This window comes from Heterodontus francisci, chromosome 1, assembly GCF_036365525.1.
Source record: "Heterodontus francisci isolate sHetFra1 chromosome 1, sHetFra1.hap1, whole genome shotgun sequence".
NCBI lineage: Eukaryota > Metazoa > Chordata > Chondrichthyes > Heterodontiformes > Heterodontidae > Heterodontus > Heterodontus francisci.
Window position 1 is genome coordinate 94,327,645 of NC_090371.1, and position 17,885 is coordinate 94,345,529.

Consider the following 17,885-nt stretch of genomic DNA (forward strand, 5'->3'; position numbering starts at 1 on the left):
CCTGCTGTCCAGGAGGTTGCATCTGCTGAAGCTCATCCTGGCTGCTCTGTCCAATATCAGAGTAGCCTGTTCCCATTTGGCCTCCGTCAACTGGGCTTTGTGTACGTTCTCCAGGCCTGCCCCTGCCAACCCTAGCTGCCACAGCTTTGCCATCGGTCTTGCTTCCCTCTCCGGTTTCCTGCCACTCTCCACGGAGAAATGCAACTCCTCCAGCTGCAGCAAAAGCTACACTGAGGCACACCTGAAGCAGCTGAATGTTATTTGCTGCCTCTGCTTTAATTTAATCAGCCTTTCCCATGGCCCTCCGCCCTATTCACGTCTTCACAACCCTGTCATATTTCCCCTATGGTGACTTCCCCCGTTCCCATCCTTTAAAAATTGTTCACTGACATTGGCAAGCCTGTTAATGAGCTCTTTAATAAGCTCAACAGGCACTTAATTGGACGCGTGCGCCCGACCTAATTCCTCCCTGCCAGTGGCCCTTTGAAAATAGCATCCGGTTCTGAAGGCAGCGGTGCCAACCTGCGAGAACACAATATTCAAATCACGCTCACAGCCATTCCCGCACTCAGCGGGCTTTGAAAATCCGGCCCCAGAAGTTGGTCAGTTTCAGAGAAGTGATGGCAGTGAACGCTGTTTCACTGTCATTGCCAGTGCAACATCTAGGCCTGTATTTTACATAATCCCAATAAGAACATAACATTTGCTTTTTGTTTACAGAGACTCTAAGGATAAATTTTACGTTCGCATCCTAAACAATTTGGAGTGAAGTTTCTATTTTGGCCAAAATCAGCAAAATGGATGCAAATTGCCCAAAAATTGCATCCATTTTGTATAGTGTTCTTTTCCTCACATTTTCACTGAAAATCATTTACATATTGTCAAACGCGAAATCTGCCATGAATAAGCACAATCAGCCAGTGTTTTAGAACATTTTTTTTTTAATTGCTTTGAAAAATATTCTTTAATATATTTAAAAGTGGTGACTTGAGGCAATTTGATGGCTGAAAATGGGTTTATTATAAAAAAAAAGGGCACATTTTAAATCAGTGTCAAATCACCATTTTTGAGTAACCCCATTTTAAATTACTGGAAATGACTTTTTAAAAATATTTAGAACCATTTGCTAGTTATTGATGTAGAGTAGTCAGTTCCTTAGTAAATTTAAAAGAAATTCAAAACCTTTTAGATCATTCTTATTAGTGTATTTGCACCCAAAGAAGCAACTTATTTTTTGGAGACTCCTTGCAAGCAAACACCTAACCATGATTAATTCACCCTGGGGCATGGCCAGTTTTTAGGACGGGTCCTGCTTTCAGTACAAAGTTTTTTTTTGAGCAAGCAGAAACTTGGGTTGTGCTGAATGTAATTTGCTCTTAAATCCCTCCATCTTTTTCACTGGTTAAGCTGGTTTTGGGAGAATTGTTCTGAAAAACCAGTGCAGTTGGAAACTCCAGGCCTTTGTGTGCTCAAAGTTACTGTTGTGCCTTTGTCTGGAATTTTCAGAATCTATTTTCTAAAATTAGTAAGTTAACATTCAGTGTTTTGCACAATTGTTAGGCAGAGTTATGAGATGTAGCAAGAATAAATAGTTTCAAAACACGGTGCCTTCATGCTACAATCTAAATTACTGGATAAATAATCACAAAATAAGCAATATTTCTTGCCAAAAGAACAAACATTAATGTCCCTTAAAAGCCCAGGATCTCAGGATGAGTTCAGATCAAAAGCAGTATTATGCCAGTTCTTAAATTGGGATCAATCAAGCTTGCTTTTGCCTTGTCTGCCGATTATTATTTATTATTCCAGTGTATGCATGTTGAACTGGAATAGAAACCTCAATCTTTTTAAACTATGATTTGGATATTGTGCTTAAATAAAATTAAGCTTTTATATGCAAGGAAAAAGTGTGTGAGAACAGTGACTGTAACCATCTACCAAAATATTTCATCGCCACAGCAAAAATATAGAGTTCATTTCATGTGAAAGATCTGTGACTGACAGGTCTTTGACAATTGCACTTCTTACATAAAGCCATTTAGCAATAAAGCTGATAATGACCTTGTTAACTATTTCTAGTGTTCTAACAACTAACTGTGTGTCAATTAATACAATGGCACATTTTTTTTTTTAGAATTAGAACATTACAGCGCAGTACAGGCCCTTCGGCCCTTGATGTTGCGCCGACCTGTGAAACCATCTGACCTACACTATTCCATTTTCATCCATATGTCTATCCAATGACCACTTAAATGCCCTTAAAGTTGGCGAATCTACTACTGTTGCAGGCAGGGCGTTCCACGCCCCTACTACTCTCTGAGTAAAGAAATTACCTCTGACATCTGTCCTATATCTATCACCCCTCAACTTAAAGCTATGTCCCCTCGTGTTTGCCATCACCATCCGAGAAAAAAGACTCTCACTATCCACCCTATCCAACCCTCTGATTATCTTATATGTCTCTATTAAGTCACCTCTCCTCCTCCTTCTCTCCAACGAAAACAACCTCAAGTCCCTCAGCCTTTCCTCGTAAGACCTTCCCTCCATACCAGGCAACATCCTAGTAAATCTCCTCTGCACCCTTTCCATAGCTTCCACATCCTTCCTATAATGCGGTGACCAGAACTGCACGCAATACTCCAGTTGCGGTCTCACCAGAGTTTTGTACAGCTGCAGCATGACCTCGTGGCTCCGAAACTCGATCCCCCTACTAATAAAAGCTAACACACCATATGCCTTCTCAACAGCCCTATTAACCTGGGTAGCAACCTTCAGGGATTTATGCACCTGGACACTACACTACCAAGAATCTTCCCATTAGCCCAGTACTCTGCATTCCTATTACTCCTTCCAAAGTGAATCACCTCACACTTTTCCGCATTAAACTCCATTTACCATCTCTCAGCCCAGCTCTGCAGCCTATCTATGTCCCTCTGTACCCTACAACATCCTTCGGCACTATCCACAACTCCACCGACCTTAGTGTCATCCGCAAATTTACTAACCCACCCTTCTACACCCTCTTCCAGGTCGTTTATAAAAATGACAAACAGCAGTGGCCCCAAAACAGATCCTTGCGGTACACCACTAGTAACTAAACTCCAGGATGAACATTTGCCATCAACCACCACCCTCTGTCTTCTTTCAGCTAGCCAATTTCTGATCCAAAGCTCTAAATCACCTTCAACCCCATACTTCCGTATTTTCTGCATTGGCCTACCATGGGGAACCTTATCAAATGCCTGACTGAAATCCATATACACCACATCCACTGCTTTACCCTCATCCACCTGTTTGGTCACCTTCTCGAAAAACTCAATAAGGTTTGTGAGGCACGACCTACCCGTCACAAAACCGTGCTGACTATCGCTAATGAACTTATTCTTTTCAAGATGATTATAAATCCTGTCTCTTATAACCTTTTCCAACATTTTACTCACAACCGAAGTAAGGCTCACAGGTCTATAATTACCAGGGCTGTCTCTACTCCCCTTCTTGAACAAGGGGACAACATTTGCTATCCTCCAGTCTTCCGGCACTATTCCTGTCGACAATGACGACATAAAGATCAAGGACAAAGGCTCTGCAATCTCCTCCCTGGCTTCCCAGAGAATCCTAGGATAAATCCCATCTGGCCCAGGGGACTTATCTATTTTCACACTTTCCAAAATTGATAACACCTCCTCCTTGTGAACCTCAATCCCATCTAGCCTAGTAGCCTGAATCTCAGTATTCTCCTCGACAACATTTTCTTTCTCTACTGTAAATACTGACGCAAAATATTCATTTAACACTTCCCCTACCTCCTCTGATTCCACACACAACTTCCCACTACTATCCTTGATTGGCCCTAATCTAACTCTAGTCATTCTTTTATTCCTGATATACCTATGGAAAGCCTTAGGGTTTTCCCTGATCCAATCCGCCAATGACTTCTCGTGTCCTCTCCTTGCTCTTCTTAGCTCTCCCTTTAGATCCTTCCTGGCTAGCTTGTAACTCTCAAGCGCCCTAACTGAGCCTTCACGTCTCATCCTAACATAAGCCTTCTTCTTCCTCTTGACAAGCGCTTCAACTTCTTTAGTAAACCACGGCTCCCTCGCTCGACAACTTCCTCCCTGCCTCACAGGTACATACTTATCAAGGACACGCAGTAGCTGCTCCTTGAATAAGCTCCACATTTCGATTGTTCCCATCCCCTGCAGTTTCCTTCCCCATCCTACGCATCCTAAATCTTGCCTAATCGCATCATAATTTCCTTTCCCCCAGCTATAATTTTTGCCCTGCGGTATATACCTGTCCCTGCCCATCGCTGAGGTAAACCTAACCGAATTGTGGTCACTATCACCAAAGTGCTCACCTACATCTAAATCTAACACCTGGCCGGGTTCATTACCCAGTACCAAATCCAATGTGGCATCGCCCCTGGTTGGCCTGTCTACATACTGTGTCAGAAAACCCTCCTGCACACACTGGACAAAAACTGACCCATCTAAAGTACTCGAACTATAGTACTTCCAGTCGATATTTGGAAAGTTAAAGTCCCCCATAACAACTACCCTGTTACTCTCGCCCCTGTCGAGAATCACCTTCGCTATCCTTTCCTCTACATCTCTGGAACTATTTGGAGGTCTATAAAAGACTCCCAACAGGGTGACCTCACCTCTCCTGTTTCTAACCTCGGCCCATACTACCTCAGTAGACGAGTCCTCAAATGTCCTTTCTGTCGCTGTAATACTCTCCTTGATTAACAATGCCACACCCCCCCCCTCTTTTACCATCTTCTCTGTTCTTACTGAAACGTCTAAATCCCGGAACCTGCAACATCCATTCCTGTCCTTGCTCTACCCATGTCTCCGAAATGGCCACTACATCGAGATCCCAGGTACCAACCCATGCTGCAAGCTCACCCACCTTATTCCGGATGCTCCTGGCGTTGAAGTAGACACACTATAAACCAGGTTCTTGCTTGCCAGTGCCCTCTTGCGTCCTTGTAACCTTATCCCTGACCTCACTACTCTCAACATCCTGTACACTGGCACTGCAATTTAGGTTCCCATTCCCCTGCAGTTTAAACCCCCCCGAAGAGCACTAGCAAATCTCCCCCCCAGGATATTGGTACCCCTCTGGTTCAGGTGAAGACCATCCTGTTTGTAGAGGTCCCACCTACCCCAGAAAGAGCCCCAATTATCCAGGAAACCAAAACCCTCCCTCCTGCACCATCCCTGCAGCCACGTGTTCAACTCCTCTCTCTCCCTATTCCTCGCTTCGCTATCACGTGGCACGGGCAACAACCCAGAGATAACAACTCTGTTTGTTCTCGCTCTAAGCTTCCACCCTAGCTGCCTGAATTTCTGTCTTAAATCCCCATCTCTCTTCCTACCTATGTCGTTGGTGCCTATGTGGACCACGACTTGGGGCTGCTCCCCCTCCCCCTCCCCCTTAAGGATCCCAAAAACACGATCCGAGACATCACAAACCCTGGCACCTGGGAGGCAACATACCAACCGTGAGTCTCTCTCGTTCCCACAGAACCTCCTATCTGTTCCCCTAACTACGGAGTCCCCAATGACTAATGCTCTGCTCCTCTTCCCCCTTCCCTTCTGAGCAACAGGGACAGACTCTATGCCAGATACCCGTACCCCATTGCTTACCCCTGGTAAGTCGTCCCCCGCAACAGTATCCAAAACGGTATACCTGTTGTTGAGGGAAACGGCCACAGGGGATCCCTGCACTGCCTGCTGGTTCCCTCTCCTTCCCCTGACGGTAACCCATCTACCTACTTCTTTTACCTGAGGTGTGACTACCTCCCCATAACTCCTCTCAATAACCCCCTCCGCCTCCCGAATGATCCGAAGTTCATCCAGCTCCAGCTCCAGTTCCCTAACGCGGTTCTCGAGGAGCTGGAGTTGGGTGCACTTCCCGCAGATGCATTCAGCAGGGACACTCTTGGCGACCCTTACCTCCCACATTCTGCAGGAGGAACGTACAGCTGCCTTAACTTCCATTCCCTCTATTCTAAATTCCCAACAAATCTACTGAAAACCAAAAAAAAATGTCAAAACTTGTTAGGTTAGCAATCCAACGGACAGAACTGCTTAAATAAAATTTATAGTTTGATATTTTATATATTTGCTATTTGCCAATAAATTGTGAAACCTAGTCAATAAATTAGTCGATGAGGGATTTGTCCACCAAAATGTCCGCTCATGCTGAAAAGCTGGTGAGTCATTGAAATAACTTGCTCAACAAATTGTCAGGATTCATGCGTAAAATTGGTGACCAGATGTCGAGAAACTCCAGAATTTTAGTTCACCATTTGAGGTTTGTTGACAAATGCTGGCATGTCTACGGATTATATGTATACAGTCTGGATTATCCAGGACAGACAAACCATGATCAACTCTCTGTAAATAACTCATGCGTTTACACTAATAATCACAGAAGACATGCTCATTCAAGCTTACTGCTCACAGAAGGGAGGAGCTTTTATCCTCTTATTTTAATGTTACCCTTAAATCTATTTATTGCTAATACTCCATGTGAATATTAAACTGGGTAAATTAACTTCAGACTGGTGGCTAGCCCAGGGAAACTCTTACCTCACTTAATGATACTGAAAACAATATCACTCCAACATCAGAACTAATTTTATGAACATTAAAAACACAATACATATTCGATCACAATACTTGTTCAACATGTCATCTACTCCTCTGTGTGTGATAACTTTTCAAATTTATGTTTATTGACAAGTGTAATCACAATAGAAAACAAGCAGTCAACAGAGAGTCTCATCAATTATGCACCCAATTTCAGGATCTGACTGTAAATATATTATTTTCCATTATAGTTCTTGAATACAGTACAACAATAGACTCTGCACGGCGTGTCTCCAGAGGGCTCTTTAATGGAACACATGAGAGAAGTATCCAAGGAAATATCACTCTAGCCTTCTTTAGCTGCGCTGAACACACCTTCTACATGTTGGCAAGTAAATCATACTTTTCTTTTACAGACCACCCAAAAACTTTCCTGATGACTCAATACCCTGCAGTATGATACTGAGCCAGAATCACCAGCAAAATCACGGATTCCAGTTCAATGCTTCACGTTGTAATGATTTAATAGACCAGTCAGTCTTACGTCGGTAGTGGGCAAATTATTGGAGAGGATTCTGAGAGACAGGATTTATGATTATTTGGAAAAGCATGGTTTGATTAGAGACAGTCAGCATGGCTTTGTGAGGGGCAGGTCATGCCTCACAAGCCTTATTGAATTCTTTGAAGATGTGACAAAACACATTGATGAAGGAAGAGCAGTGGATGTGGTGTATATGGATTTTAGCAAGGCGTTTGATAAGGTTCCCCATGGTAGGCTCATTCAGAAAGTAAGGAGGCATGGGATACAGGGGAAGTTGGCTGTCTGGATACAAAATTGGCTGGCCCATAGAAGTCAGAGGGTGGTAGTAGATGGAAAGTATTCAGCATGCAGCTCGGTGACCAGTGGTGTTCCACAAGGATCTGTTCTGGGACCTCTGCTCTTTGTGATTTTTATAAATGACTTGGATGAGGAAGTGGAAGGCTGGGTTAGCAAGTTTGCCGATGACACGAAGGTTGCTGGAGTTGTGGATAGTGTGGAAGGCTGTTGTAGGTTGCAACGGGACATTGACAGGATGCAGAGCTGGGCTGAGAAGTGGCAAATGGAGTTCAACCTGGAAAAGTGTGAAGTGATTCATTTTGGAAGGTCGAATTTGAATGCGGAATACAGGCTTAAAGACAGCATTCTTGGTAGTGTGGAGGATTAGAGGGATCTTGGGGTCCATGTCCATCGATCGCTCAAAGTTGCCACCCAAGTTGATAGGGTTGTAAGAAGGCGTATGATGTGTTGGCTTTCATTAACAGGGGGATTGAGTTTAAGAGCCGCGAGGTTATGCTGCAGCTCTATAAGGCCCTGGCTCAACCACACTTGGAATATTGTGTTCAGTTCTGGTCGCCTCATTATAGGAAGGATGTGGAAGCTTTAGAGAGGGTGCAGAGGAGATTTACCAGGATGCTGCCTGGACTGGAGGGCATGTCCTACGAAGAAAGATTGAGGGAGCGAGGACTTTTCTCATTGGAGCGAAGAAGGATGAGAGGTGACTTGATAGAGAGGTACAAGATGATGAGAGGCATAGATAGAGTGGATAGCCAGAGACTTTTTCCCAGGGTGGAAAGGGCTATCACCAGGGGGCATAATTTTAGGGTGATTGGAGGAAGGTTTCGGGGAGATGTCAGAGGTAGGTTCTTTACACAGAGAGTGGTGGGTGCGTGGAATGCGCTGCCAGCGGTGGTGGTAGAAGCAGATACATTAGGGGCATTTAAGCGACTCTTGGATAGGTACATGGATGATAGTAGAATGAAGGGTAGGTAGTTACTTAGATCTTAGAGTAGGTTATAGGTTCGGCACAACATCGTGGGCCGAAGGGCCTATACTGTGCTGTACTGTTCTATGTTCTATGTTCTAAATGAGACAGGGTTGAGCTATCATCACTGACCTTCATGTTTCCAAATACTGGAAATACTCAAATCTAGCAGTATCTGCGTAGAGAGAAACAGAGTTAATGGGCAGGATTTTCCCTGCCCCATGGAGACAGGGTTGGAGACTGGGAGGAGGGTGCCAGGAAAATGGGGGGGGAGACATGTCGGGACACCTCCCTGACACATTTCTGCCTCCGGGGAGACTTTCCCAGGAGCGGATTGGGAACCAGGTTGGCTGCCCATTCACAGAGGTGGACAGTCGATTAGTGCAATCAGAGGCCATTTTGCACTGGCGCTGTTATTTACTACCGTCGGAGCAGCTCCCTGCCACGTGCGGAGGCCGCCATACAATCGAGGTGGCAGGCCAGGAGGCCATCGGAGTCAGAGGCTCCATGCCCCAATGATAGGGCTGTGGAGATGAACGGCCTCAGCCGCATCCATTAATAATCCTACAAGGGGGTTTCCTCTCCCAACCCGATGGCCCCACCGGCTTCAGGTCTCTTGAATTGATCACTTCTATGCAGGCAACTGAGGGTGCCTCCATGTTGAGGCACCCTCACGCTCACCTGCCTGCCTCAGCAGCACCCACCTCTCCTGGTGGGGCTGCGGGCTGACACTGCTGTGGGCCCTCTGTTGGCCTGCAGCCTCAGGAGCCCTCCTGCCGCGCTTAATAGGACGGCGAGTGTGGAGGCAACCAATTAAGAGGCCACCGCCAGGAAGATTGCACCGGCAGGTGTGCTGACGACATGGGCGGGCTCAAGACCTTTATATCAATCCAGTGTTGGGGACCTGACACCTGCCAGAATTTCCAGCCCACCATTTCTGGTCAATGACCTTGCATCAGAATTGGAAAAAGTCAAAGATATGTTAGATTTTAAGCAACGACAGAGACAAGGAAAGAGGGGAAGGGAAAAGAACAAAACGTCCGTGTTAGGTCTGTGATAGGGCAGAAGACAGGAGAGATTAAATATCAAAAGAGATGATGATGCAAGGCAAATCAGATTCTGCTTTTCCCATTTACACCTCCTCTCGATTGGCCTTTCTTTCTTTATTAGGATCCCATTACTGCCTCCCTTTAGTTTTGCACCATTAGTCTACCCAAAATTAATGGAGTAGAATATGGGGAGATGTGTATCTATCTTGTGCTAAGAGCTGTTTTCAAAAGTGGAAAATTGCTTCATTTTCCAGTGCTGATCTTCTACCTCCCACCCACCTGCCCCAACTCAGAAGCAAATGTACATAAATATGTAATGTCAAAATTAAGGATATCAATGGGGACATCACCCCAGTAAAGGTTCTTGCAAGGTGCTTAATCATATTTGCAGATAGGGGAAGCATAATGGCACAATTAGAGACAGAATATTTGACATTACACATTTATGCTTTCAATCCCTGTTTAAGTCAAAGATATTCCATGATCACAAAATTAACTTTTTCAAAAAATAGCAGTACAGTATCAAATTTGTCATGTTTAATGTGTCAGCAAAGTTGCAGCAGCTATCTGTTTTAGGGGCAGCATTTCCCTGGGAATTTCCCAGTATAGGGACAACCCTTCTATAAAATCATTGATGCTTTATTTCTGTTCATTGAGGAAGTGTTTTATGAAATACTGAATCTTTTGCTGAAATTTCATCAGCTGTAGTAAACTGAAGTCTGGATATAGAGATCAATTTTTCTGCAAAATGCATTCACAAATTTGTTCCGTAAAATGAATGATGTTAGCCTACAAAGGTGAATTAAATCCTTATTTCAACTCATTACTGTAATTTTAATATAAAAACAGAAATCCTCACCAGATCTATGGCAATTCTGGAGAGTGGAGCAGAGTTAATAGCCCCAATATTTACTGGGGCTGGTTGCATAAGCAGTAAGGTGGGGGGGTGGTGTTTTGGTCGAGGCTCTGGAGTTTTAACCTCTCATTTTTAAACAGGATCCCAGCTCAGAGGCCAGCCTGATTGACAGGCTTGGCTCCCTGGAAGGCGGCAAATACTCTGGAAGAGGTCACAGCACAGAAGCAGCTAGGGAACCTGCTGTTGCATTAATGGGAGTGGGGCTCGGGGGCAGGAGGTGATGAGGTGACTGAACTCTGATCCCATTGGGAGTGGGGTGCAGGTGGTGACAGATCCCATGCAGGTTTTGGATGGGGTGGTCCGATGGCAGGCAACAAGTTAAATCTGGGGAAATCACTCCAGCTCCTGCCAGCCCACAAGCAACGCTGTAAATTTTGCCTTGTGTTTTTATTTGTTCGTGGAATGTGATGTCACTGGCGAGGCCAGCATTTGCTGCCATCCCTAATTGCCCTTGAGAAGGTGGTAGTGAGCCGCCACCTTGAACTGCTGCAGTCTGTGTGGTGTAGGTACACTCACAGTGCTGCTAAGAAGAGAGTTCCAGGATTTTCACCCAGTGACACTGAAGGAACGGCGATATAGTTGCAAATCAGGATGGTGGGTGGGTGGAGGGGAACTTGCAGGTGGTGGTGTTCCCGTGCATCTGCTGCCCTTGTCCCTCTAGGTGGTAGAGGTTGCGGGTTTGGAAGGTGCTGTCAAAGGAGCCTTGGTGAGTTGCTGCAGTGTATCTTTTATATGGTACACACTGCTGCCACTGTGTATTGGTGGATGGAGGGAGTGGATGTTGAAGGTGGTGGATGGGGTGCCGATCAAGCGGCTGCTTTTCCTGGATGGTGTCGAGCTTCTTGAGTGTTGGAGCTGTATTCAGGCAAGTGGAGAGTATTCCATCACACTCCTGACTTGTGCCTTGTAGATGGTGGACAGGCTTTGGGGTGTCAGTAGGCAAGTTACTGGCTACTGAATTCTGAACCTCTGACTTGCTCTTGTAGCCACAGTATTTATATGACTGTTCCAGTTAAGTTTCTGGTCAATGGTAACCCCCACGATGTTGATGGCGGGGGGATTCAGTGATGATAATGCCACCAAACATCCGAACATCAGGGGAAGATGGTTAGATTCTCTCTTGTTGGAGATGGTCATTGCCTGGCACTTGTGTAGCGCAAGTGTTACTCTCCACATATCCTGCCAAAGCCTGAATGTTGTCCAGGTCTTGCTGCATGCAGGCACAGATTCATTCAGTATCTGACGAATCATGAATGGTGCTGAACATTGTGCAATCATCAGTGAACATCTCCACTTCTGACCTTATGTTGGAAGGAAGGTAATTGATGAAGCAGCTGAAGATGGTTGGACACTACTCTGAGGAACTCCTGCAGTGATGTCCTGGGGCTGAAATGTTTGGCCTCCAACAACTGCAGCTATCTTCCTTTGTGCTAGGTATGACTCCAATCAGTGGAAAGTTTTCCCTCAATTCCCATTGACTTCAATTTTTCTGGGGTTCCTCCTTACCACACTCTGTCAAATGCTGCCTTTTGCATGAAGCAGTCTTCACCTCCTTTTAGCTGCCAGGTCTCCTGAGGCCCAGGAACCCAGCTGCCAGAGTTAAACCTGGAAGACAGGTTAAATCTGAGGCATGTAGCCTCATTATAATATTTAAATGGACAATCCACCTCCTGGAAGCAGGTTAGTTACCAGTTTCCTGTCCTTCCCCCATTAAACCCAGAAGTGGATTGGTTGGAGCCAGGTTGGGGTTCGATTTGAGATTTTTAACATTTTTAGGTCTCACTCAACACAAACTCACCTGCTCCTTGTTTGTGACACATCAATGCATCTGACTGCTGCTTGTGTATCACCACTGTGTGGCTCTTGTTTATATGTTACTGCTCTTTGTGTGTGACTGTCCATCCTCAAATGTGACTGTTATTTGTCTCTGGCTACTTTTCAGGATGCTCCAGATTTTCTAAATCCAGTGGAGATTCTGGTGAAGTTTGCGTTATCAAATCCAAAGGAAGGGCCAGTTCTAGATGTCAACTTACCAAAAAAGAAGAAAGTTTTGGTAACTTAAATGCTACAATTTGTATTGTCCATTTTTTAAGTCACAAGCATTTGTTAAATATTATAATTAAATATTGGGAAGACTGAAGCCATTGTCCCCACTCCAAATTCCATTCCCTAACTACTGATTCCATCCCGCTTCCTGGCAACAGTCTGAGAGTAAGCCAATCTGTTCGCAACATTGATGTCACATTTGACCCCGAGACGAGCTGCCAATCTCATATTCTCACTAAGACTGTCTATTTCCACCTCATTAACTTTGCTCCTGTCTCAGCTCGTCTGCTGCTGAAGCCCTCATTCACGCCTTTGTTACCTCTGGAGTTGACTATTCCAATGCACTCCTGGCTGGTCTCCCACATTCCACCCACTGTAAACATGAGGTCATCCAAAACTCTGCTGCCCTTGTCTTAACTTGCACCAAGTCCCGTTCTCCTATCACCCCTGTGCTCACTGACATAAATTGGCTGCAGGTCAAGCAACGTCTTGGTTTTAAAATTCTTATCCTTGTTTTCAAAACCCTCCATGGCCTCGCCCCTCCCTATCTCTGTAATCTCCTCCAGCCCCACAACCCTCCAGGATATCTGTGCTCCTCCAATTCTGGCCTCTTGGGCATCCCCGATTTTAATCAGTTCACCATTGGTGGCCGTGCCTTCGGTTGCCTAGGCCTCAAGCTCTGAAATACCCTCCCTACATCTCTGCCTCTCCACCTCGCTTTCCTCTTTTAAGTCACTCCTTAAATTCTACATCTTTGACCAAACATTTGGTCATCTGACCTAATAGTTCCTTGAATCAAAGAACAAAGAACAGTACAGCACAGGAACAGGCCATTTGGCCCTCCAAGCCTGCGCCGATCTGGATGCCTGCCTAAACTACCATCTTCTGCACTTCTGGGGTCCATATCCCTCTATTCCCTTCCTATTCATGTATTTGTCAAGATGTCTCTTAAACGTCGCTATTGTATCTGCTTCCACCACCAACCCTGGCAGCAAGTTCCAGGCACTCACCACCCTCTGTGTAAAAAAACTTGCCTCACACATCCCCTCTCACCTTAAACCTATGTCCCCTAGTAACTGACTCTTCCACCCTGGGAAAAAGCTTCTGACTATCCACTCTGTCCATGCCGCTCATAACTTTGTAAACCTCTATCATGTCGCCCCTCCACCTCCGTCGTTCCAGTGAAAACAATCCGAGTTTTTCCAACCTCTCCTCATAGCTAATGCCCTCCAGACCAGGCAACATCCTGGTAAACCTCCTCTGTACCCTCTCCAAAGCCTCCACGTCCTTCTGGTAGTGTGGCGACCAGAATTGCACACAATTTTCTAAGTGTGGCCTAACTAAGGTTCTGTACAGCTGCAACATGACTTGCCAATTTTTATACTGTATGCCCCGACCGATGAAGGCAAGCATGCCGTATCCCTTCTTGACTACCTTATCCACCTGCGTTGCCACTTTCAGTGACCTGTGGACCTGTACGCCCAGATCTCTCTGCCTGTCAATACTCCTAAGGGTTCTGCCATTTACTGTATACTTCCCACCTGCATTAGACCTTCCAAAATGCATTACCTCACATTTGTCCGGATTAAACTCCATCTGCCATTTCTCCGCCCAAGTCTCCAACCGATCTATATCCTGCTGTATCCTCTGACACATGCCATATTTTGTTTTATAATGCTCCTGTGAAGTGCCTTGGGATGTTTCACTACATTAAAGATGCTATATGAATATAAGTTGTGATTCAGAAGATATTTTATTGTAAGAGTATGGGCCTGATATTCCATCTGCAGTGCCTGGGAGCAATTATTTCATCAAAACAATACAAAAGTTAAGGGGGTTATTACAGCCACCTCCTTTGTGCTGTCCCAGGATTTCCAGCACCTTCCCAGTGTTGGAATATAAATGATGTGGGAGGAATCATTCCCAGCCCTACCACCATAACACTCTCTCAGAATGACCATGGGGCATCCACTTCCAGTGGATTTTGCTGGGCCTTGTGAAAGGATCCCCTGAGGTTGGAGGAGCAGAGGGAGGCAGGTGACAAAGTGAAGGGAACCGAAAGACAACTTTTCAGGGAGGTTGCAGCCACGCCCCTGCACCTGCCCCAAGTCTCAGCTCTGTTAGGGTAGCCCTGCGCAGAGGGAGTCGTTGTTAAAACCCACCAAATTAAAGTGTATTGTAACCTGGACATGCGGAGTGTACTTCCAATGCACTCTACATGTCCTGCAACCAGGGAACTGGGACACTGATTCTTGTATAATGTTATTTTGCATTTGAAAGTAAATGACTAAATTTGACACATAATAATGTCTGGGTTCAAAGGCGACTGTTACTGTGAGTTGGGCTGTCTGTTAAATGTAAATTAAAGACAATCTAATTATTTCATCAAATTCCTTGCTATACTTTCTTCTCTAATCTAAATCTTGCCCATCTCTCCTTGCAGCCTCACAGAAAGGTGGGGCTAAATTTCCATGTTCACCGTATCAACGGTAAACTGATGGAGTGGGTTACTCGTCTATTATAGAATCTATCCAATTCTCATTTAAATAAATGAAGTGAAATTTGGGCTGTTTCTACAGTGGGCAGACAATCCAACCAATCAGATTACTGCCTCTGTGGTGAAGACAGAGGTTTACCACTTTATGTTTTCAGTTTGATCATCAGCAATTGTACGTTTGCACTGAATGGCATCCTTTACAATCTGGATAATGATCTGGCATCACGAATGATTTTTAAATTGGATAGTATTATTCATATACAAGCATATATGTACTCGCATTAACATTGGATACTGGCATTATTAGTTCTGGGTTAGAATAGTAGTGGTATTAATATTTCCAGCACAGGCACGATGGGCTGAATGGTCTTCTTTGATTTTACCTAGTATGAAATTAGACAGTATTATTGTAGTATATGTACTTAACAATGGTTCCACATCACTACCTACAGCTATAAAGGATGCTGATCCCTGCTAGTTCAATGGAACGGCTCATTGATCGATCCTATTCTTGATGTCAACAGATCACCTTTTCAGCAACTACCAGCCTCAAAACATCAAGATAAATTTTCCACTTGTGAACTCCCTTGTCCTTTGGGAGCCTATATCAGAAAATTACATGTGCTCAAACCAACATTTTAAAGGCATTAATTCTTAAATAAGAATTTGTGTTTATATAGCAACCGTCACAACCTCAGGGTATCCTAAAGCTCTTCAAAACCAACGACAATTGAAATGTAGTCACCAATGTTTTGTAGGCAAATGTGGCAGTGCATTTGTGTGTGGCAAGATCCCACAAATAGCAATGTGTTAATCTGTTTTAGTTATATTGTTTGAGGATAAATGTTGGCCAGAAGGCAGAGAGAACTCTTGCTGCTCTTCAAATACTGCCATGGGATCTTTTGCATACATCTGAAACAGGCAGGCAGGCCTTGGGTTAACATCCATTCTGAAAGATGACACCTCTGAAAATGTAGCACTTCTGCAGTATTGCACTGAAGCGTCAGCCTGGATTATGCTGAATTCCTGGATTAGGGCTTGAACCCAGTCTTATTTCAGTAGAACTGCTCAATGACAGAGCCCATTGTAAATGCCCATTTTCTGTCCATTTATTTTACTGCATGTAAAATCATTAATTAGATGCATGTGATTTTTTGATAAACTTCCATCAGACAAGACACTTCTCTAGGAGCATTCAAACAGAACTTTACATTCTGTAGTCTCCCTCAAGCTGGATGAGGAGATTTGAGGAAATTGGCTGCATTTTATCAGACTTCTAGGGACAGGCAGGGAGGCAGTGAGGGTGGGGGGCTCCATAAAATAGTGATGGAAGGCGGGGGAGTGGAGTGCCTGTCTCCTTCCCAACAACATTTAATATTGTCAAGGACAGGGAAGGCAGAGAATGGCCTTCCTGCCCAGAGGCCAATTGTGGACCTTAAGTAGCTAATTCATGGCCACTTAAGAGCCTCTTGCCACCTGCCACCGCCACTGGCTTTTAACCAGCAGTGGGCAGGGCCCTCCGCCTCGTGGGGTGACTGCTCAGTGACACCAGGTGGCTTCCTTGTGGCCTGCGGGTAGGGGGAGCCTCCTGCTTGGGCAAACTGTAGCCCACAGGGGGCCCCCGGCAGCAAAAGATGCCTCTGCGCCAACACCCACCCCCGCTGCCCTCAACAACCACCCCCACCACATGACAGAGACTGGCTGAATGGCCCCGTTGGGCCCGCCGCACTTAACTGCAGTCCAGGGCTCCATGGCTTCTCCTGGTGCCAGGCCTCCTGCAGTACCAACAGTGGCCACCGCTCTGAGTGGCGCTGCTGGTACAGCTGAGCTGCCAGCCCCCTGATTAGAGTGGCATCTTGTCGCTTAAAGGGTTAATTATCTGCCCACCATTTAAATTCAGCTGGGGTCCAATAAACAGCAGAGGCATGGTCGCCAAGACCCCCATTGCTGAAATAAAATCCAGCTCAATATGCTAAATAGGGCTTTCATGGAATAACTAAAATAAAAGTATTTCATCTCGAAATGTTCACTCTCCTGCTTTACAATAATATTCTTTCTTTTAAAAACATTTTAGACAGTAAGTTTGTCAGCATTACAGAACTGCAAAGAAATTACAGTGTTACAAATGTTAACATCTAATATACACAAACATAAATACTGGGCAGTATTTTTCTGTCACTTTATTTTAGCAGTTAAACCCAGCCATTTGCATCCTTGTAAAACAGTCTGAATGCAGTTTGTAAATAGAACTATCACTACATTACCAACAGTGACTGCACTTCAGAAGTATCTTTTGACTGTAAAGTGCTTTGGGGCACCCTGAGGTCATCAAAGGTGCCATAGACATGCAAATCTTTCTTCAAAGCTGGTGCCATGTGAGTTAACTTTATGTAATTGCGCTATAACTTGTATAGTCCTTTGCACAGCCAAAACACATACTGCTAAGTCAAACACTCTTTAAAATGTCAGAAGGTTACCTTTTGATGGGGGTGATTCCTAACAGAAGACTTTTATACTGCAGCCTGGGCAATGGGCATACCACCGCCATTATTAAACTGGGTTCCTGTGACATTGGGGATATGGGAACTCCCTTCTTTGAGAATTCCACCCTGTCCTGAGACATTGGCCTCATAAGGATAGGGAAAAAATTAGATCCTTACAAAGCCAACAGATTCTCCAACAGAAGATTGGAATGCAGAATATTATGGTCCCGGGTTAACTTTCAGCCATTTGTTTTTATTTGTTCATGGGATGTGAGCATCACTGACAAGGCCAGCATTTGTTGCCCATCCCTAATTTTCCTTGAGAAGGTGTTGGTGAGCTGCCTTCTTGAACCACTGCAGTCCATCTGGTGCGAGCACACCCAAAGTGCTGTTAGGAAGGGAGTTCCAGGATTTTGACCCAGTGACAGTGAAGAAATGGAGGTTTAGTTCCAAGTCAGGATGCTGTGTGGCTTGGAGAGGAACTTCCAGGTGG

At 44.9% G+C, this 17,885-nt stretch overlaps 1 protein-coding gene across 1 annotated transcript in view; it reads left to right on the top strand.

Moving 5' to 3' along the window:
* itga1 (integrin, alpha 1) overlaps positions 1 to 17,885 on the top strand; it is a 292,234-nt gene that overhangs the window by 226,832 nt on the left and 47,517 nt on the right. Inside the window, exons 18-19 of the mRNA XM_068032751.1 lie at positions 6,851 to 6,987; positions 12,309 to 12,419. Of these exons, the coding sequence (XP_067888852.1) occupies positions 6,851 to 6,987; positions 12,309 to 12,419 (248 nt within the window). The remainder of the gene's footprint in view (positions 1 to 6,850; positions 6,988 to 12,308; positions 12,420 to 17,885) is intronic.